Source organism: Heteronotia binoei, chromosome 12 (assembly GCF_032191835.1).
Source record: "Heteronotia binoei isolate CCM8104 ecotype False Entrance Well chromosome 12, APGP_CSIRO_Hbin_v1, whole genome shotgun sequence".
Classification (NCBI taxonomy): Eukaryota; Metazoa; Chordata; class Lepidosauria; order Squamata; family Gekkonidae; genus Heteronotia; species Heteronotia binoei.
Genome location: NC_083234.1, coordinates 9,791,991 through 9,814,823, shown reverse-complemented (window position 1 = coordinate 9,814,823; position 22,833 = coordinate 9,791,991). Strand labels below are relative to the sequence as shown.

At 50.6% G+C, this 22,833-nt stretch overlaps 1 protein-coding gene across 3 annotated transcripts in view; it reads left to right on the top strand.

The window, feature by feature from the left end:
* Window positions 1-22,833, top strand: part of USP2 (ubiquitin specific peptidase 2) — a 147,701-nt gene that overhangs the window by 109,160 nt on the left and 15,708 nt on the right. For all 3 annotated transcript variants that reach the window (XM_060251272.1, XM_060251273.1, XM_060251274.1), the window contains 3 exons: window positions 7,612-7,662; window positions 14,501-14,624; window positions 19,882-19,993. In XM_060251272.1, coding sequence (XP_060107255.1) covers window positions 7,612-7,662; window positions 14,501-14,624; window positions 19,882-19,993 — 287 coding nt within the window. The remainder of the gene's footprint in view (window positions 1-7,611; window positions 7,663-14,500; window positions 14,625-19,881; window positions 19,994-22,833) is intronic.

The window sequence follows — 22,833 nt, the reverse complement described above, 5'->3', positions numbered from 1 at the left end:
TCATTTGCGCAACTCACTTGCATAACTCATTTGCATATGCCATAGGGTTGCCAAGTCCAATTCAAGAAATAGCTGGGGACTTTGGGGGCGGAGCCAGGAGACATGAGGGCGGAGCCAGAAACAAGGGTGTGATAAGCATAATTGAACGCCAAAGGGAGTTCTGGCTATCACATTTAAAGGGACCGGAAGCCTTTTAAATGCCTTCCCTGTATTGGAAATAATGAAGGATAGGAGCACCTTCTTTGGGGCCTCATAGAATTGGACCCCCTGGTCCAATCTTTTTGAAACTTGGGGGGTATTTTGGGGAGAGGTTCTGGATACTATATCAAAAATTTGGTGCCTCTGCCTCAAAAAACAGCCCCCCCCAGAGTCCCAGATACCCACGAATCAATTCTCCATTATTTTCTATGGGAATAAGTCTCCATAGGGAATAATAGAGTTCCCAGCAGACATTTCCCTCCCCCCGCTTTCTGATGACCCTGAAGAGGAGGGAGGTCCTCCAAACTGGGGGATCCCCTGCCCCCACCTTGGGATTGGCAACCCTAATATGCCACCAGACATGACCAGAAGGTGTCCTAAGTTATACCAGCTCAGCATCTACCTTAAAACGCTTCTTGAATTATAACTGTCATCATAAAACCTGACTCGTTCCAGATGACTTTCTCCACAGTGGCATGAGGAAGATTTCCATCTGTCTGCTTTATATGTGTTGGTTATTTTCCCATTTTTTTGTTTGTGTGGGGGAAAATATTAGAAAGTTTGTCCAGTCTTAAAGTTCAGCAAAGTTCTGACAGGGGGGTTGAACAATGGAGCCCAGAAACAAGTATTGGGGGGGTGGGGGGGTTGTAAGAAGAACACAATAAAATTTAGAGGTTCTGGAGCTCTGCTCCTGTGAGCCTCTGCTCAAAATGAGGCCTGCTCTTGATAGGTTATACGTCTCGAAATCTTGTTGAGGGAGAAGACTCCAGGCTTATACCTCTCCCTTCTCAGAGCGGCTCACAATCTCCTATGTCTTCTTCCCCCACAACAGACACCCCGTGAGGTGGGTGGGGCTGAGAGGACTCTCACAGCAGCTGCCCTTTCAAGGACAACTCCTGCAAGAGCTGTGGCTAACCCAAGGCCATTCCAGCAGGTGCAAGTGGAGGAGTGGGGAATCAAACCCATTTCTCCCAGATAAGAGTCCGCACGCTTAACCACTACACCAAACTGGCTCTCACAGGCGCCGCTGGACTCAGACCTAGCTGTTAAGGCAAGCTCTTCAAAAATGCTGTTTTCATCTTCTCGGTGCTGGCCTGAGCGTGGAGAGCAAGGACGTTGTCTCCGCTTTCATTTGCAGGGGCCGTGGCCCATCTGCTAACCCCCTTCACCCTGCCGTCCCCTCGCACGGAGACGGAGCACTGGGGTGTGCTTGCCTCCTTCGCAGGTGACGTGGCCTTCTGTTGCCAGAGCGAAGCGTGTGCCATTGGAGCCGGTCTATTTTGAGCTGTTGTCAGGAACAAGAGGGAGAGCTGCCTTCCTCCTACACAGGCACGCCAAATGCTGCTATTTTGGAGCCGCTGGCAGAGCGCAGCAGCCCCCCCCCCTCCTCCTCACTTTCTGGGGTGCCAGGGGTGGCAAGTAGCTTACAAAAGGAGCTGCCACTTGAACCCTGGATCCCGGCTAACAGCAAGCAGCAGAAGGTAGAATCCAACCCAGTCTCCTGATCCGGAACACTGCCTCTCCTAGGAGGAAAAAAAAACCACTGCCTGTACTGGATTAGACCTCTTTGTCCCCACTGGCCAGCCTAGGGTTGCCAAGTCTGACTCAAGAAATATCTGGGGACTTTGGAGGTGGAGCCAGGAGCAAGAGTATGGCAAGCACAGTTGAACTCCAAAGGGGGTTCTGGCCATCCCATTGAAAGGGACCGCGCAGCTTTTAAATGCCTTCCCTCCATTTGGAAATAATGAAGGATAGGGGCGCCTTCTTTGGGGGCTCATAGAATTGGACCCCTCAGTCCAAATCTTTTTGAAACTTGGGGATTACTTTGAGGAGAGTCACCAGACGCTATGCTGAAAATGTGGTGCCTCTACCTCAAAAAAACCCAACTCACCTAGAGCTCCAGATATCCATGGATCAATTCTCCATTGTACCCTATGGGAATCGTTCTCCATAGGGAATAATGGAGTGCCCAGCAGACATTTCCCCCCCCCCCCACTTTCTGATGACCCTGAAGCAGGGAGAGGGCCTCCAAACCAGAGGATCCCCTGCCCCCACCTTTGGTTTGGCAGCCCTCGGCCAGTCTAGGAGGGTGAGGAGCAGAGCAAAGCCACCCCAGCCTCTGAGAACCAAAAGCACGCTGCTGCTGACGGTGGAGGCTCGATTTAACAGTACCCACACATCCTCCAAGAATGTGTCTAATCCCTTCTTAAGAAGCTGCCTAAGCTAGGGAACGTTGCAGAAGCTCTTTTGGCGACACGTTCCTTGCATGACGGGATCCCAATGGTGAAACCTATCTCATCTCTCATGTTTGCGTGGCTTACGACACTTCCAGACAGGTGTGTCCTGGACTTTCCTTTGGGCATGGGGAGCACAGGTTGTTGTTGTTGGTGGTGGTAGTGGGAAGTGTTGTCAAGTCATAGCCAAGCGGTTTTCCCTCTAAGCTGAGTTAGTGTGAGCTTGCTCACAGGTTTTTTTTAGCCTCTGGCTCACCCCTTATTGTCTTAGCTTAGGAAAAAATGGCCCCAGAGCAAACAAATTTCTGCAGAAGCTCGCAACTGTAATGCTAGTCACTCACAAAGTAGAATTTTTGCTCACATGATATAAGAACATAAGAGAAGCCATGTTGGATCAGGTTAGTGGCCCATCCAGTCCAACACTTTGTGTCACACAGTGGCCAAAAAACCCAAGTGCCATCAAGAAGTCTACCAGTGGGGCTAGAAGCCCTTCCACTGTGCACCCCCCCCCCCGCAAGCACCAAGAATACAGAGCATCACTGCCCCAGACAGCGAGTTCCAACAATAAGCTGTGGCTAATAGCCATTGATGGACCTCTGCTCCATATTTTTATCCAGTCCCCTCTTGAAGCTGTCTATGCTTGTAGCCGCCGCCACCTCCTGTGGCAGTGAATTCCACATGTTAATCACCCTTTGGGTGAAGAAGGACTTCCTTTTATCAATTCTAACCCAACTAACCCGACTGCTCAGAAAGCAGCTTAGACTCCACAGTTTAGAGGGAGTATTGGCAACGACCCTGTAGGATTTTCAGAGTGAGAGACAAACGGGCGGTTCACCCTTGCCTGCCTCTGCAGAGCAACCCTTGACTTCCTTGGTGGTCTCCCATCCAAATACCAACCAGGGCTGCCCCTGCTTAGGTTTCAAGATCTGATGAGATCAGGCTAGCCTGAGCCGGCCACAAATTTATATCTGCGGCTGCCTCCAGCTTCCCTCACAGCTTCTGGCTCTCCAAAAAACACAAGAGCAGGAAGCCACAAGGGAAACTGGAAGGAACCGCGGATCAAAATGTGCCAGTGCAGCAACTGGTAAGGAGTTGCCTCTTTGAACTGGGGAAAACAGAAGTCGGGAGACAGAGCAACTGCTCTCAGGAACGACCCTGGACCATCCAGCGTACAAATTGCTGAGCTATGGGTTGATAGGAAAGGAAAGGTCCCCTGTGCAAGCACCAGTCGTTTCCGACTCTGGGGTGACGTTGCTTTCACAACGTTTTCACGGCAGACTTTTTACAGGGTTTGCCATTGCCTTCCCCAGTCTTTTACATTTTCCCCCCTAGCAAGCTGGGGACTCATTTGACCGACCTTGGAAGGATGGAAGGCTGAGTCAACCTTGGGCCAGCTACCTGAACCAGCTTCCGCTGGGATCGAACTCAGGTCGTGAGCAGAGAGTTCAGACCACAGTGCTGCAGTACCGCAGCTTTACCACTCTGCGCCACGGGGCCGCTATGGGTTAATTGAGCTAGTGCCTAATGAAGATGGGATTAAGTGGTCTTAGTTGATGTCAAAGGGAGAAGCATAGCAGACTAGCTCTTTGAGGAAGCATTCTAACGCAAAACGTGATCTAAAAGTGGACGGACACATAAAAGGAAAATCATCTTCGGAGCCTGGATTTATATGGAATTTGGATACCACAGCGAACTGAATAAAAAATATAAAGGACTGAGCATCCTCTGCGCATTTAGAGCTTGGTGGATCCTTTTCCTTTGCGAGGTATTTCTGTATCCTGTGCATTTGGTATTGTTGTAAAACAAACAGAGACAATAGAGAGAGACAATAGGGGAGGGACGGCGAAGGGGAGGGACGGTGGCTCAGTGGTAGAGCATCTGCTTGGTAAGCAGAAGGTCCCAGATTCAATCCCCGGCATCTCCAATTAAAAAGGGTCCAGGCAAGCAGGTGTGAAAAACCTCCACTTGAGACCCTGGAGAGCCGCTGCCAGTCTGAGTAGACAATACTGACTTTGATGGACCCAGGGTCTGATTCAGTATAAGGCAGCTTCATATGTTCATATGAGACTTCATATTTTTCTTTTATTGGTTTTTGTACACTGTTGCTAGCTGTTTTTTTTCCTGTTATAAACTGTGTTGCCACTTTGTTTGGATGCCAATGGAACTATGGGTCCTTGGCAGAGATCTAGTGAGGCAGCTCTTCCAGCTTGTAGTCAATACTCCTTCTTGGAGAGCCAGTTTGGTGTAGTGGTTAAGTGTGCGGACTCTTATCTGGGAGAACCAGGTTTGATTCCCCACTCCTCCACTTGCACCTGCTAGCATGGCCTTGGGTCAGCCATAGCTCTGGCAGAGGTTGTCCTTGAAAGGGCAGCTGCTGTGAGAGCCCTCTCCAGCCCCACCCACCTCACAGGGTGTCTGTTGTGGGGGAGGAAGGTAAAGGAGATTGTGAGCCGCTCTGAGACTCTTCGGAGTGGAGGGCGGGATATAAATCCAATATCATCTTCTTCTTCTTCTTCTTCTAAGCTGTGGAGTCTTGTGAGCAAAAATTCTACTTTGTGAGCGACTGGCATCAAAGTTGTGAGCGACTGTATCAGTGAGTTTGCTCTGGGGCCATTTTTCCTGAGCTAAAATACAAATGTGTGAGCCAGAGGCTAAAAAAAACCGTGAGCTAGCTCACATTAATTCAACTTCAAGGGAACACTGTTTGTAGTACCTCTCCAACATCTTGGGGAGAGGCCTGTAGCAGTCCCGTTGCACGAGCTCCTTTTCACAGTAGTTGCCGGGATCTGAAACTTTCGCACACAGCCCACATGCTTTATCAGGAACGAGGGAAAGTCTGCTTCTGTACCAAGCCGGCTTGCCGACGGTTGGAGCTTTTATCATCTTCTGGCGTCAAGGTCTTTTACCGGCACGCTTTGAAGTTTGCTGGTTGGAGTTCATCTGAGGTGCCCAAGATCCAAAGTCCCCAGTTCCTTCTGGCTGAAGTCCTGGATTGCAGCTGTGCTGAAGAGGCCAAAACCAGAGCCAAAAATGCTTCATCATCTCCCCTTGGATTGTAGATTCCCTCCCCTCCTACCCCTCCCCAGCAAGGCCTCTCAGACTTCAGTTACAGGGTCAGGTGTCGGCTGAGCTCATTCCTAGAGCTGGTAGGTGAAGTTCATGCCTGCTGTCTGCCAACTTAGGACTTGCTGAGCTGGGTTCCCCGACTTGGCTATGCTTTGGACAGGCCCGTGTATTGGGAAATCGGACTTTGCCTTCCATCGGCTCTTTCTCCAGGGGCCAACAGTGTGCTTTGCATTCAGCCTTACAGGAGACCAAAGAATTAATAAAAAACCCTTGGGAACATACTGTACTTTGCATCCCTCTCCATCAAGACCTGGAGGGAAGATTCTTGTAGAAGGCCTTCCCGGGTAGCTTATCTGGGAAGCTAAAAGGCCTTCTGACCACGGTTTTTCAGGAATTTGTTCAGCCAGCTCCAGTCTTCTCAGAGATATTTTCTTCTTGCCTTCTTGCTTTTGATCTCTCTCTCTCTCTCTCTCTCTCTCTCTCTCTGACTGCTCAGTTTCTTTATATGATTGCTTTTGCTGCCTGCCACATGTGGGGGGAGGGAGTGACAGATTAAGGGCAGTGAGTAATGCTACTGGAAAAGTGACATTACCTAAGGTGGAAAAGGGAATCGGTTGCAGAACTGGGAGAACAATTGTACCCATCGTACCTCTAGGCTTGCCAGGTCCAGTTCAAGAAATAGCTGGGGACTTTGGGGGTGGAGCAGGGAGACATTGGGGGTGGAGTCAGGAGCAAGGTGGTGACAAGCACGATTGAACTCCAAAGGGAGTTCTGGCCATCCCATTTAAAGGGACCGCACACCTTTTAAATGCCTTCCCTCCTTTGGAAATAATGAAGGATAAGGGCACTTTCTTTTGAGGCTCATAGATTTGGACCCCCTGGTCCAACCTTTTTGAAACTTGGAGGGTGTTTTGAGGAGAGTCACCGGATGCTATGCTGCAAATTGGGTGCCTCCGCCTCAAAAAACAGCCTTCCCAAAGCCCCAGATACCCATGGATCAATTCTCTATTACACCCTGTGGAAATCGTTCTCTATAGGGAATAATGGAGTGCCCAACAGACATTTCCCTCCACTACCCCCGCTTTCTGATGACCCTGAAGCAGGGAGATGGCCTCCAAACCAGGGATTGGCAACCCCACGTACTTCACATTTATAGCATTAAAATACACAGAAGGCTTCGCAGGCACAATCGCAGAAATTCTCACAACAACCCAGCAAGGTGGGGTGGGCAGTGCTTTTTGTGTAGAAAAGGCCCAGCAGGAGCTCCTTTGCATACCTGGCCTGGGAGCACGTGGCTGCTGCATGGCGGGTTGGGCCAGCATGAGCCCTGGCTAGTCCAGGTGGAGCTCTGTTCTTGTGGGCTCTGGCAGAAAAAAAGCCCTGGGGGAGTCGGTATTATTTTCCCCAGTTGCAAGCGGCAAGGGCTGAAAGAGAGAGGCTTGTCTAAGGCCACGGGGTGAGTTTGCAGCAGAGGTGAGATCAGAATCCCAAGTCTCATTCACAGCATAATTTTCTGGCAACGGTGCTACTTTAGTTCCTGAGTAGGGTCCCATCCAAGGCAATTCACGCAAGCGTTTAGTATGCTTCTTGGAAGACGCATCCAGTATTGTAGCATCTTAATCACAGTTTCGTTACACAACCTCCTCTTTGATTTTCTGGCTTCCCTGTTCCTGGTTTGAGTCTTGGCATTGCACGCAACTTCTGGGGTGCAAAGCCTGAGGAATCAAACTCCGGAGATGCCGCAATTTTCCAGGTTTTGGAGTAGCATTGATTTTCCACAGAACTCCTGTTGAGTTTGACGGTTAGCTTGCATTAATCTCCAATCCTGGAGAATCCAGAAACCGATTTATCGAGGTCAGGAAGGCAGCGGGCACGGTGCGCAAGGAGGGGGGGGTGCCTCATCTCACCCCTAGGCCAGGTGGCGCCCTAGATGGCTGCCTACTTGGCCTAATTCCACGCGCCAGCCCTGTGTGTGTACTTAAAACATTTATTCCGCTTCTCTTGGAGAAAATAGCTGCTTTGGAACGTTAACTGCATGGCATTGTGCCCCTACCAAATGCTGCAAATGTGCCAAATGCTGCAATTCTCACACCCGTTTTTTCTTTCCCTGCAGAATTCCAAGGCAGTTCAGGGTCTGACCGGCCTCCGTAACCTCGGCAACACGGTGAGTCCCTTCTGGTCCTTTCTCTCCCTCCACAACACTTGAGAATATCTAGGATACAAACTTCAGATTGGGTTAACAATCAGTCAGCGAACTCTGGGAGTTTTATTTCTGCGGGGGGGGGGGGAGGGCTAAACAGAATCTTCTGTATGCTCGCAGGACTACAGTTCCCAGGATTCCATGTGGGCAGCTGTGACTGTTAAAGGGGTACAAAATGAAGATGCGTTTGTAGCATAGATGATGTTTTCTATCACGGGACACTGGGGCTAGGTTCCAGGATGCTCCGGTTAGCCCTTCTTGGCAAGCCTGGAGCCATCTTGGAGAAATAGTTGATGTGACTAAAACACCTCAGGTGTGTGCTGGTCAGATTCCTGGATATCCAAGGTGATGGGTGTGTGTATTATGGATGAATTTCCTCCAGGACTGGCCTAGCACCTCCTTATGTGCCAACTCCAGTCAAGCCGTGGCACCCCTTGAGGGTCACAGTGGCAAACTAACTGGGCCTTCCAGTTTAAGAGCCAGTTTGGTGTAGTGGTAAAGTGTGCGGACTCTTATCTGGAGAACCGGGTTTGATTCCCCCACTCCTCCACTTGCACCTGCTGGAATGACTTTGGATCAGCCATAGCTCTGGCAGAGCTGTCCTTGTGAGAGCCAGTTTGGTGTAGCGGTGAAGCGTGCGGACTCTTATCTGGGAGAAGCGGGTTTGATTCCCCACTGCTCCACTTGCACCTGCTGGAATGACTTTGGATCAGCCATAGCTCTGGCAGAGCTGTCCTTGTGAGAGCCAGTTTGGTGTAGCGGTGAAGCGTGCGGACTCTTATCTGGGAGAAGCGGGTTTGATTCCCCACTCCTCCACTTGCACCTGCTGGAATGGCCTTGGGTCAGCCATAGCTCTGGCAGAGCTGTCCTTGAAAGGACAGCTGCTGGGAGAGCTCTCTCAGCCTCACCTACCCCACAGGGTGTCTGTTGTGGAGGGGGGGGGGAGGTAAAGGAGATTGTGACCGCTCTGAGACTCTGAGATTCTGAGTATAGGGTAGTATATAAATCCTCTGTCGTGTAGGTTGGTGATGCATGCTGAGGAAATCTTGACAGGTCTTTCCTCAGCCTCTGGGTTCCTCTTTGCGATGACAGTTCTGGGAATCCCCTGTACATTAAGCACTGAATGGTGTTGTGAAACCACCTCAGGAAACTTCTGTGCAGGAGCCTCCCTTCTCGCCCACCACCACCCAGTTCCGCTTCAGTCCTCTCGGAAGAGAAACCTAACCGAAAAAGAGGCTTTCAATGCCTCTCTGGTGTGAGAAGTCAGGCAAGACTTCTTCAGAGTCCCTGTGGCAGCTATAGAGGTATCAGGGGGTGCATGTGAGTGACGTGCTCCACAGAGCCGATGGCACACAGAGCAGGGAGTTATCAGTAAAAATCTTATGCCACATGGTGGTGGTTTTCTCAGATACAGCTCGTCATTACCCTTGCAAAGTAGGGATGGTGTGCTAGACTCGTGGAGCATGGAATGCAAAAGCTGATGCTCACTCATGCGCTTGAGGTGTTGGTGATTTATCTTGCACCCAGCATCCCACATCCGTAGTGAAACCTGAACTTTTCCTCAACCCTGTGGGCATATCTAGACTGCAGTCATCTGTTTTATACCAGTTGAACTCTGCCCGCCAGGTATATTACCTGTCAGGTATGCTGCCTGTCTGTTCAGCACGTTGTCAACAAACGAAGCATTCTGAGCCTGGCAATGCAGAGAAGGAATATATATATATATATATATATATATATATATATATATATATATATATATATATATATTTTAACCCCACATTGTTGTTTGGGTTCTGCCTCCGCCCCCTCCCCTCCCCCCACACACACGTTTGTTCAGTATTTTGACATCACACATTGGTAAATTTACCTCAGAATTATCATTTTGTGAGGTAATATAGAATTCTCAGTTGGAGACCCAAGGTCTCCTCATGACATTGGAATGCCCAGAGAGGAGGCAATATATTTATGTATTTGCTTTCCTTGCACCCTATTTTTCTCTCCCATGGGGACTCAAAGAGGTGTACTTTATTCTCTTTTTCTCCATTTTATCTTCACAACCACCCTGTAGGACTGAATAGGCTCTGAGAGTGCATGACCAGCTCAAGCTTCCATGGCAGTGTGGATTCAAATCTAGACTTTCCAGATTGTTCTCTTACATCATTCTCCTCGCCTGCGTTTTACCCTCACAGCCGCCCTGTGTTGAGAATATGTGACTGGGCTATGTTGAGGCAATGTGGAGAATAAGCGACTGGACCAGGGTCACCCAGTAAACTTCTGTTGCAGAATGGGGATTCGAACCTAGGTCTTCCAAATTCAAATCTAGGTTTTCTCTTACGTTTGGCCTCCCCTGTTTTATCCTCACAACAGTCCTTTGAGGCGGGTCAGACTGAGAAAGTGTGACTGACCCAAGGTCACCCAGTGAGCTTCCATGGAGCAAAGTTTCGAGCCTGGATCGTCCAGATCATAGGGTGACACTCTAACACAGGGGTCCTCAAACTTTTTAAATAGGGGGCCAGTTCACTGTCCCTCAGACTGTTGGAGGGCCGGACTGCCGTTACTGTACAAGGCCGCGGGCCATCAGTTCTCCGTCTTCTGCATCTCTCTCCCTTCCCCACACCACACACCCCGGCCTGGGAACTCACCTCACCTCGGTATCACCTCACACTCTGTCTCCGCCGCCTCAGCCCAGTGCCGGAAGTGTGCGTTGCTAACGCGAGTTTAGGTCGAACGTCACTTCCGGTCTGATTTTGCCATAACCCGGCGGGCCGCATAAATGTCCTCAGCGGGCCGCATCTGGCCCGCGGGCCGTAGTTTGAGGACCCCTGCTCTAACACTACCCTGCATTGGCTAGAATGATTGGGCCAGTCTGTGATAGCTGACTTTGTGTTTTTTTGCCATGATATCAGTGTTTGGTTCAGTCTGTTCATTACTCATCATCCAGATGACACGCTTCCCACACGTTACTTTCCTCATCTTCACTGCAGGGCTCTCAGAAGTTGGCACGTCAGGCTGTTCAGGCAGGAGCTCACAGGAGCACAGCTCCTGAACCTTTCTGAGGGTTCCCCCTCTTCCTCCCCACCTACCTTGTCCATTGCATAGTAGGTGCAGCTGCATAACAATCCCTGGATTCGGAGAGCAGGCAGGCAGCCATCCACCAGGGGCTCTGCCACGCCCACAGCAGCCCTCATTGAACATATGAAGCTGCCTTATACTGAGTCAGACCCTTAGTCCGTCAAAGTCAGTATTGTCTACTCAGACTGGCAACGGCTCTCCAGAGTCTCAAGCTGAAGTTTTTCACACCTATTTGCCTGGATCCTTTTTAGTTGGAGATGCCGGGGATTGAACCTGGGACCTTCTGCTTCCCAAGCAGATGCTCTACCACTGAGCCACCATCCCTCCCCATTCATTAACCCCTGAAGTAGCCCGTGCCACCCTTTCTCCACTTCTTATGTGATTTTGAGCAGCAGGTGGTTTGCTGGCCTTTTGACTGGGGGGGGGAGGCGGCCTAGGAGAGCCACAGGCAAGCGAGGCCTGCTTGGGCCAGCTGGATCTCTAGCCAGCCCAAGCAGGCCTCCCTCACCCAGGGCTCTCCTTTCTTGCATCGGGTTGCTTTTGGCTGGGGGTGGGGTGCGTGGCATACGCTAAGGAGTTATGAGCTCCGCCACCTATTTTTCCTACAAAACAACCCCTGGGGCTGTTTCTCCTTAAAAGGCAGTTAGAACCGTAGAGCTGGAATGGGCCAGAGAGGCCATCTAGTCCAACCCCCTGCTCAATGCAGGATAAGCCCTGGCATATCTCTCGCAAATGTTTGTCCAGCTGCTGCTTAAAGAGGGGGAGCTCACCACCTCCTTGGTAGCTGATTCCACTGCTAAACAACTCTTCATGTATAAGAAGTTTCCCCGAATATCCAGCTGGTACCTTCCCGCCCTTAATTTAAAACCCATTTTGGGCACGTCCTCTCCTCTGCTGCCAAGAGGAACAGCTCCTTGCCCTCTCCTAAGAGACAGCCCTTCAAAGACATCAACAGAGCCATCCTGTCTTCCCACCCCCCACCTCCTCTTCTCCAGACTGAACATTCCAAAATCCTTGCAGCTTTTCCTTCCAGTTTGGTGTAGTGGTTAAGTGCATGGACTCTTATCTGGGAGAACCGGGTTTGATTCCCCACTCCTCCACTTGCACCTGCTGGCATGGCCTTGGGTCAGCCATAGCTCTGGCAGAAGTTGTCCTTGAAAGGGCAGCTGCTGTGAGAGTCCTCTCCAGCCCCACCCACCTCTCAGGGTGTTTGTTGTGGGGGAGGAAGATAAAGGAGATTGTGAGCCGCTCTGAGACTCTGAGTGGAGGGCGGAATATAAATCCAATGTCATCTTCTTCTTCTTCTTCTAGGCCAAGGGTGGCCAAACTGTGGCTCTTTCTCACACATTGCGTGGCTCTTGAAGCCCCCACCACCCTGTCGGCTGGCTCGAAGAAGGCATTTCTCTTTTTAAATAACTTATCAAACCCAGCCAGCGTCTCGGAGAATGCATTTAAAGTTAGTTGCTTTCTTTCTACCTCCTCCTCCTCTCTTCCCCATCTGTTCCTTCCTTCCTTCCCTCAAACGTCCGATATTCCTTCCTTCTGACTGTCAAACATTCGATGTCCATTCATTCCAACTCTCAAACATCCGACGTTCATGTCTTGTGGCTCTTACGGGAAACGAGTTTGGCCACCCCTGTTCTCGGGCTTGGCCTCCAGTTGCAGAGACAGGGGCCCTCTCGTGTGCTCTCAAAACGCTTTAGGACATACCTGTTTCAAATTGTGGTCCAGCCGGCTTTGAGCCCACCTGAGGGCAGCCCGGTCAGCCTGCCCCCAGCCCCCCCAACGCAGGGGCAGGCCTCCCCTGCCTCTAGCAAAATCAGCTGTTGCTTGGCTGAGACCAGCGGTGGAGGTGGGCAAATCCAAAGGAACGGGGTTTAACATTTTTAAAAATAGCTTATCGTTCAGATCTTCCCCTGCAGCAGATGCTCGGCAGGAAGGAGTTGAGGAAGATGCGTGCACGCACACGCGGGAGAGGGAGGGGAGGAGGAAAGAGGGGGGGCTATTCGAGCTGTTCTCTCCTCCAGCTTGGCCGGCAGCCTCTCCTCACCCCCTCACCCCACCTGCAGCATCTGAGAACAGTGGAAGGAAGCGGAATTCCGTTTGTTAGCCTGCAGACATCCTGGATACGGGACTGATCCTCCAGCCAAAAACCCCGAGCGATTGCTTGATGGGGCACAGTTAGAGAGAAAGAGCCAGTTGGGTGTTGTGGTGAAATGCGCGGACTCTTATCTGGGAGAACCGGGTTTGATTCCCCACTCCTCCCCTTGCACCTGCTGGAATGGCCTTGGGTCAGCCATAGCTCTTGCAGAGCTGTCCTTGTGAAAGCCAGTTTGGTGTAGTGGTGAAGTGCGCGGACTCTTATCTGAGAGAACCGGGTTTGATTCCCCACTCCTCCCCTTGCACCTGCAGGAATGGCCTTGGGTCAGCCGTAGCTCTTTCAGAGCTGTCCTTGTGAGAGCCAGTTTGGTGTAGTGGTGAAGTGCGCGGACTCTTATCTGGGAGAACCGGGTTTGATTCCCCACTCCTCCCCTTGCAGCTGCTGGCATGGCCTTGGGTCAGTCATTAGCTCTGGTAGAGATTGTCCTTGAAAGGGCAGCTGCTGGGTGAATCCTCTAAGCCCCATCCACCTCACAGGGTGTCTGTTGTGCGGGAAGAAGATATAAGAGACTGTAAGCTGCTCTGAGTCTCTGATTTAGAGAGAAGGGCGGGGTATAAATCTGCAATTCTTCTTCTTCTTTGCCAGTCCATCACGCGAGCTCTCCGCCAGGGGCAGGGAAGGTGCCAGGGGGTTTGGCCAGCAGTGATGGCACAGGCCAGGAGGAGGTGGGTGGGGGTACCTGACGGGGTGACAGAATAATTTGCACCAAACCTATTCAGACATAAAATAATAGAATCATAAAGTTGGAAGGGACCTCCGGGGTCATCTAGTCCATCTCCCTGCACAATGCAGGAAATTCACAAATACCCCTTCCCACTCACCCCCAGTGACACCTGCTCCACACCCAGAACATATTTCTTCCCTTCTGCAGCTTTGCCTCATGGAATCTCAGGCACCCTTGTGTAGATCATGAGGACATAAGAGCCCTACTGAGTCAAAGCAGTGGTCCATCTAGTCCAGCACCCTGTCTCACATAGGGGCCAACCAGTTCCTCTGGAGGGCCAACAACAGGGCAGAGAGACTGAGGCCTTCCTAAGAACATCAGAAGAGCCCTGCTGGATTAGGCCAGTGGTCCTAGTCCAGCCTCCTGTCTCTCACAGTGGCCAGCCAGTTCCTCTGGAGGGCCAACAACAGGGCACAGAGGCCGAGGCCTTCCCCTGATAAGAACATCAGAGGAGCCCTGTTAGTCCTTACTTGCTGGGGGAGGCTGTCGGCCAAGCTGAAGGAGAGAACAGCTCGAGCCAGCCCCCCTCTTTCCTCCCCCCTCCCTAGAAGTGAAATACCATCCCCCAGCAAGTAAGCAAGCGGCTAGCCTGTTGCCAGCCTCCAAATTTAGAGGCAGTAGACCTCTAAATCCTAGGCCTCTATGATTTTTGTCTCCCTCACTCATGCTCTCCAATATCTCCCAAGCTAAGTAAAAGCCGGAACTCTGAGTGGTGTCTTGAAGGGGGAGGGACAGGTGCATCTCTAGGGGGGACAGCTTTGACCCGTGTGCAAATTGTTGTCCCCTCTCTGGTCTGGGACTTTCCTAGCCGCTGTTTAACTCTCGTTCTTTGCCTCCTGCAGTGTTTTATGAACTCCATCCTTCAGTGTCTGAGCAACACCAAAGAACTTCGGGATTACTGCCTGCAAAACCAGTACCTCCGAGACCTTAACAACAACAGTCGCATGCAGATGGCCCTCATGGCTGGTAAGGGGTTCCCTAGGTAGGCATGCCAATCTCCAGGTGGGTCCTGGAGATCTCCTGGAATTGCAAGCTGATCACCAGAGATCAGTACCTTTGGAGGAAATTGTTGCGTTGGAGGGAAGACTCTGTAGTGCTATATAGCGCTGATGTCTCTCCCCTCTCCTGGACAGAGAAGAAGAAGACTGCAGATTTATACCCCGCCCTTCTCTCTGAATCAAAGACTCAGAGCGGCTTACAATCTCCTATATCTTCTCCCCCCACAACAGACACCCTGTGAAGTGGGTGGGGCTGAGAGGGCTCTCCCAGCAGCTGCCCTTTCAAGGACAACTCCTATGATAGCTATGGCTGACCCAAGACCATTCCAGCAGCTGCAAGTGGAAGAATGGGGAATCAAACCTAGTTCTCCGAGATAAGAGTCCGCACACTTAACTGCTACACCAAACTGGCTCTCTAAGAGGCTCCATCCTCAACATTTCCAGGTAATTTCCCACACCAAAACTGGCCACCCTAAGCTGCCTGTATCCTCCCTCTCACATTTGCAGGGGCAGATTTTGTGTGTGTGTGTGTGTGTGCACATGTGCACATGCATGCCTGGAAGTCCTGGCAATTTCTGGTGACTCCCTATTGGAGCGTGGAGGAAATTCAGAGAAGTGACTTGATACAGCCTGCCCCTGCCTCCGGGGCCTGGTATTCCACAGAGGTCTCCCGCCTAAGTACTTCCCAGGGTGGGCCCTGCTTAGCTTCTGATATCTGATGAGATTCAGGCTTGCCTGGGCTATCCAAGTCCCAGGGCGGGGAGGGGGGGCAGATTTAGTGATACATGGAAGTTATAGCTGATCTCTGTACCACAGAGATCAGCTGCCCTGCAGGAAAAGGCCGTTTTGGGGGAGTACAGCCCCACTGAGCTTCTTTTCCCCTGCCCAAACTCCACCTTCCCCAGACCTTGCCCCCTCAACCAATACTGCCTCTAAGCTGTGGAGTCTTGTGAGCAAAAATTCTATTTCTTGAGCTGCTGGTATTTACGTTGTGAGCCGTTTCATAAATTAGTTTGCCCTGGGGCACTCCTTCCTGAGCTCAGATGAAAATGTGTGAGCTAGAGGCTAAAAAACCATGGGCTAGCTCACACTAACTCAGTGTAGAGAGAACACCGTGCCTCCGACCCTCCAGGATTTGTTGGCAACGGCATGAGTCAGTTCATTCGGGTTGACTTGCAGAGCCAACAAACAAAACTTGGGTCCACTCAGGCACCTTTCAGATCAGCAAAGTTTTATTCAAGGTATAAGCTTTTGTGTGCATGCACACTTCTTCAGGCACGTCGAAATGGAAAGGAATTTTTCCTTCGTTGCCGCAGCTGTTTCCTTTGTGGCCAGTGGCACACCCAAGCTGTGACCCACTGGGCAGAACACCCATCAGCCATGCATGGCCGCTCATCAGGAGCCACACCAAACGGAGAGCCTGTTTGGTGTAGTGGCTAAGTGTGCGGACTCTTATCTGGGAGAACTGGGTTTGATTCCCCACTCCTCCACTTGCACCTGCTGGAATGGCCTTGGGTCAGCCATAGCTCTGGCAGGAGTTGTCCTTGTGAGAGCCAGTTTGGTGTAGTGGTGAAGTGTGCGGACTCTTACCTGGGAGAACCGGGTTTGGTTCCCCACTCCTCCACTTGCAGTTGCTGGAATGGCCTTGGGTCAGCCATAGCTCTGGCAGGAGTTGTCCTTGTGAGAGCCAGTTTGGTGTAGTGGTGAAGTGTGCGGACTCTTATCTGGGAGAACCGGGTTTGATTCCCCACTCCTCCACTTGCACCTGCTGGAATGGCCTTGGGTCAGCCATAGCTCTGGCAGGAGTTGTCCTTGTGAGAGCCAGTTTGGTGTAGTGGTGAAGTGTGCGGACTCTTATCTGGGAGAACCGGGTTTGATTCCCCACTCCTCCACTTGCACCTGCTGGAATGGCCTTGGGTCAGCCATAGCTCTGGCAGGAGTTGTCCTTGTGAGAGCCAGTTTGGTGTAGTGGTGAAGTCTGCGGACTCTTATCTGGGAGAACCGGGTTTGATTCCCCACTCCTCCACTTGCACCTGCTGGAATGGCCTTGGGTCAGCCATAGCTCTGGCAGGAGTTGTCCTTGTGAGAGCCAGTTTGGTGTAGTGGTGAAGTGTGCGGACTCTTATCTGGGAGAACCGGGTTTGATTCCCCACTCCTCCACTTGCACCTGCTGGAATGGCCTTGGGTCAGCCATAGCTCTCGTAGGTGGTCCTTGAAAGGGCAGCTTCTGGGAGAGCTCTCTTAGCACCTCCAACCTCCCAGAGCGTCTGTTGTGGGGTGGGGGGGGGAGAAGATAAAGGAGATTGTAAGCCGCTCTGAGTCTCTGATTCAGAGAGAAGAAAAAAAGGAAAGGAAAGGTCTCCTGTGCAAGCACCAGTCGTTTCCCACTCTGGGGAGACATTGCTGTCACAACGTTTTTCACGGCAGACTTTTTTACGGGATGGTTTGCCCTTGCCTTCCCCAGTCATCTAAGCTTCCCCCCCAGCAAGCTGGGGACTCCTTTTACCAACCTCAGAAGGATGGAAGGCTGAGTCAACCTCAAGCTGGCTACCTGAAAACCCAGCTTCTGCCGGGGATTGAACTCAAGTCGTGAGCAGAGCTTAGGACTGCAGTATTGCAGCTTTAACACTCTGCACCACGGGGCTCTTCAGAGAGAAGGGTGGGGTATAAACCTGCAGTCATCTTCTTCTTCCTAAACCGCTGCTGTTTGCGGCTTGTTTAGGACTCTAAATGAGGGAGCTCTTCTGTACACGGCTGGGCCAGGTCTCTCTGCACACAAGAGTCATACTGGAAGGGGTTTTTGTCCACTGCGGCAAGGAGAAAAACCAGCTTTCTCCCCTTAGTGGGCTGGGATTCCTTGGAGCCCCCCTCTTCCTAAACAGAGACATGATGAGGTCTGAAGATGTATCTTCCCAGCAGTACTTTAAAGAGACACTGTGGCCAGTGTGGACTGTGCTGTAGACACAGATGGGGAGATGGATGTTCTGCCTAGGGTGACCAGCTCTGGGTTGGGGGAAAATACATGGAGACTTGGGGGATGGAGCCTGGGGAGGTGGGGTTTGAGGGAGGGAGGGACCTTGGAGGTAATGCCAGAAAATCCACCCTCCAAAGCAGCTTCCCCCCCCCCCCCAGGAGAACAGATATTTCTCATCTAGAGATCAACTGGAATAGCAGGGGATCTCCAGGTGCCACCTAGAGGTTGGAAACACTGGTTCTACCCCCATGCGATTTTGTTACTTGCAACTAATAGCTTCATGTTGTTGTTAGCCCTGCTAAGGAAAAGGAGATCTATCTGTCTGTCATCTGTCTATCATATGAGCATATGAAGCTGCCTTATACTGAATCAGACCCTCAGTCCATTAAAGTCAGTATTGTCTACTCAGACTGGCAGCAGCTCTCCAGGGTCTCTGTCATGCCTAATTGTCTGGACCCTTTTTTGCTGGAGATGCCGGGGATTGAACCTGGGACCTTCTGCTTGCTAAGCAGATGCTCTGCCACGGAGCCACCATCCCTCCCCATATCTATCTATCTATCTATCTATCTATCTATCTATCTATCTATCTATCTATCTATCTATCTATCTATCCATCCTCCATCCATCTATCATCCATCCATCCATCCATCTATCATCCATCCATCATCCATCCCTCCCTCTATCCCTCCCTCCCTCCATCTACTGCGCCTATCTGTCATCTATCCATCTATCATCTATCCATCCATCCATCTATCCATCCATCTATCTATCATCTATCACAGGGGTGGCCAACGGTAGCTCTCCAGATTTTTTTTTTTTACTACAACTCCCATCAGCCCCAGCCAGCATGGCCAATGGCTGGGGCTGATGGGAGTTATAGGCAAAAAACATCTGGAGAGCTACCGTTGGCCGCCCCTGATCTCTCATCTCTCATCTCTCTCTATCTCTATCTATCTATCTCTCTATCTGTCTCTCTATCTATCTTCCATAATAGCAGGAAGTGTCAGTTTCAGTTGAAAAAACATGGGAGAAGGAAGGATTAAATGGTTCCCTCTCCCATTATATCACCCCCCTCTAAACCAGTGCCTTGGGCAGCTGCTACATCTCTTTAGAAAAAGATGGTTACAAGTCTCTCAGTGTGCAATGAATGGAAAATATAGGTGGTTTGTGTGGTTTTTCTAAAGAGACCTGTTAGGGTTACTGTATTTTGAAAAGCAAAAAAAGAGGACATATTTCCCGAATGACTACTTGAAACAAGGGATCACGGTGACAAATCTCGTTTTAAATACCCATACTATTGAAGCTGGGATAATTGCTACTAATGAAGAATATTCCTAACCTTCCAACCCACCCCCCCACCCCCAAAAAAGGATATCTAGTCACCATAGAGATGAACTCGCTATGCACATTTTTGTCAAATACATTCCTACTGTAGATTCAGGTGAGATCGCCATGATGGTCCAAAGCAACAGAACAAAGTAGGAGTCCAGCGGCCCCTTTAAGATTAACAAAGTTTAATTCTGAGTATAATATACTTAGTCACTGTGGAGGGCTTATATCCAGAATTAAACTTTGTTGGTCTTAAAGGTGCCCCTGGCCTCAGAGTTTGTTCTATTCCTCCTATGTAATTTATGCATCATTTAATGTGTCATGTTCTGTTTTTAGACTTCTCTTCGGTTCTGTTTTTAGATTTCTGATTGGCTCCACAACCCTAATCCTGTTGCAACGTTTATTGAATGTCCCGACCTGTTGATTATAGGAACTCACTGGGTGATCTGCCTCGAGTCCCAGTGAGAGACGCAGACTATAAATAACGTAATTATTTTTAAAAAAAAAAATCCCAGGAAATATAATTGGCTTCTCCTAACAAAGCTACAAGGATGGAAGGTTGACTCAGCCATCCATCCTTCCGAGGTCAGTAAAATGAGTCCCCAGCTTGCTGGGGGTAAAGTGTAGATGACTGGGCAAGGCAATGACAAACCACTCCATTAAAAATCTGCCAAGAAAATGTCAGCTCCTGAACCTTTCTGAGGGCTCCCCCTCCTCCTTCCCACCTTGTCCATTGAATAGTAGGTGCAGCTGCATAACAATCCCTGGATGAGCTCCACCACCTATTTTTCTGCAAGGTGACCCCTGGACATCACCCATGGGTCGGTAACGACTCAGTGCTTGCACAGGGGACTACCTTTGCCTTTTTACCAAAGCTACCCTACCTGCATTCATTCTTTCCTTCTTCCCTGTTGCACTGCAGAATTTGCCAAGCTCATCCAGCTGTTGTGGACGTCGTCTCCTAACGAATCCGTGAGCCCTTCGGAGTTCAAGACCCAGATCCAGAGATACGCCCCTCGCTTTGTTGGCTACAAGTAAGCGATCTTCTCGTCTGTCCATTTCCCCCTTCCTACGTGGCTGTAGGAAACAGTGTTGTGCTTTGGATTCCTTCTTCCTCCACAATGCAGTTCAATGTCCCCTCTAAGCTGCAGAGTCCTTGGAGCAAAAATTCTACTTTGTGAGCTACTGGCATGAAAGTGGTGAGCGAATGCATCAATAAGTGCGCTCTGGGGCCACCCTTCCTGAGCTAAGACCAAAATGTGTGAGCTGGAGGCTGAAAATCTGCGAGCTAGCTCATGCTAAATCAGCTTAGAGGGAAGACTGCGGAGAGCCAGTTTGGTGTAGTGGTTAAGTGTGAGGACTCTTATCTGGGAGAACCGGGTTTGATTCCCCACTCCTCCACTTGCACCTGCTGGAACGGCCTTGGGTCAGCCATAGCTCTCTTATCTGGGAAAACCGGGTTTGATTCCCCACTCCTCCACTTGCAGCTGCTGGCATGGCCTTGGGTCAGCGATAGCTCTCTTATCTGGGAAAACCGGGTTGGATTCCCCACTCCTCCACTTGCAGCTGCTGGCATGGCCTTGGGTCAGCCATAGCTCTCTTATCTGGGAGAACCGGGTTTGATTCCCCACTCCTCCACTTGCACCTGCTGGAACGGCCTTGGGTCAGCCATAGCTCTCTTATCTGGGAGAACCGGGTTTGATTCCCCACTCCTCCACTTGCACCTGCTGGCATGGCCTTGGGTCAGCCATAGCTCTGGCAGAGGTTGTCCTTGAAAGGGCAGCTGCTGTGAGAGCCCTCTCCAGCCCCACCCACCTCACAGGGTGTCTGTTGTTGGGGAGGAAGGGAAAGGAGATTGTGAGCCGCTCTGAGACTCTTCGGAGTGGAGGGCGGGATATAAATCCAATATCTTCTTCTTCTTCTAAGCAGGTCTATTCAGTATGCTTCTCAGGTCTGTTCAGTGGAGTTTACCGTCAGAAAAGTCTTCTTCGGATTGCACCGTAGATCAGTGGCTCCCAACCTTTTTGGCACCAGGGACTGGTTTCATGGAAGACGATTTTTCCACAGACCGGTGGGGGCTGGCGATGCCGGGGGTTTTACCACCTCAGGCGGCCCCCCTTGGGGGTCTTTAAAAGAGGGGTAGGTGAAGGTTGCAGCCACGCTGCCCCTTCAGCCCCTCGGGGACCCAGGCACATGAAAGAGGCGGTGCTTCGGAGTGAGGCCACGATCTTTGCGTACCAGATTCCAAGCAGGCAGAAGGGGTAGCAGGGTTGCTCTGCCTTGCTCTGCGGCCCAGCCGCCAACAGGCCCTGGACCAGTACTGGTCCACAGCCCTGGGGTTGGGAACTCCTGCTATAGATAATCTAACAAGATCAGATGCTTAGAAGATCCCCAATCAGATCTCTGGCTTGTTTCCCCTTTGTATGTATCACTTATGGGAGACCCTAATTTGCATTAGGAGGGCCACTTGTAGGTTGGCCCCGTGGCGCAGAGTGGTAAAGCAGCAGCACTGTGGTCTGAACTCTCTGCTCATGACCTGAGTTCGATTCCAGCGGAAGCTGGATTCAGGTAGCCAGCCCGAGGTTGACTCAGCCTTCCATCTGACTATTCCTGCTGACTATTCCCAGGCCAAAAGAGGTAAGACTCCAGAGCACCCGCACTCGGGATTTCTCTGTTATGGCTCCACAGCTGTGGAACCAGCTTCCGGAAGAAATGCGGGCCCTGCGGGACTTTGAACAGTTCCGCAGGGCCTGCAAGACCGTTCTCTTCCGAATGGCCTTCACCGACTAAGAAAGAGACTGCTAAGTAAGATTACCATCTGTATCATAGCACCAATATATCAATTAATTTTTATTACTTTAGAATTTTAATAGATTTTTAATTAAACTTTTAAATTAGCACTGTTAAATACTGTACAATGTATGTATCGATTTGTGTTGTTAGCCGCCCTGAGCCTGCTTCGGCGGGGAGGGCGGGATATAAATATAACTGATGATGATGGTGATGATGATAATGATGATGATGATGATCCTTACGAGGTCGGTCAAATGAGTCCCCAGCTTGCGGGGGGCGGAGTGTAAAAGACTGGGGAAGGGGGCCTTTGCTTTCCTCGTAGGTTGGAGGGAGGGGTTAACTTTCCCCACCATGCTGTTTTCCCAGTCTCACCTAGCCTATGCAGAATTTCAGGTTCAATCCCTGGCATCTCCAGTTGAAAGGATCAGGCAAAGACCCTGGAGAGCTGCTGCCAGTCTGAGCAAATAATACTCACTCTGCTAGACCAGTGGTCTGATTCAGTATAAAGCAAGTTTTGTGGGTGTTCAAAATATGCCCCATTGGGGGAAATATACAAACGGCTTGCATGTTGGTGCAGTTTCCCTCCAGTGTGGCAACCGTCAAATCTGGCATTGCTTATCTTTTCCCCACCAGTTCTCATCATATTCATCTTCTAACCCAACCCAGTCGTTGGTTGGTGCACACTGGTTTTTTCAGTCTTACAGCTTGGATGGTAGAAAAACAGTCAAAAGGGGGGGGGGAATGCCTAGAAGGTACTGAGTCCTCCTGGTAAATCCCACTCATATGATAAGAGTCATAAGCAGAGCCTTTTTTGTAGCAGGAACTCCTTTGCATATTAGTCTATCCCACCCCTCCATTGTAGCCAGTCCTCCAAGAGCTTAAAGGGCTCTTCTTACAGGGCCTACTGTAAGCTCTTAGAGGATTGGCTACATCACGGGAGTGTAGCCTAGTATGCAAAGGAGTTCTTGCTTCAAGAAAAAAGCCCTGATCGTAAGTGAAACTGGGGCTGGAAACATGGTCATCCCCCATCTCAATGTTCATTTTATGGGTTTGGCTACCAAGGGAGCCTACGCCTAACTAG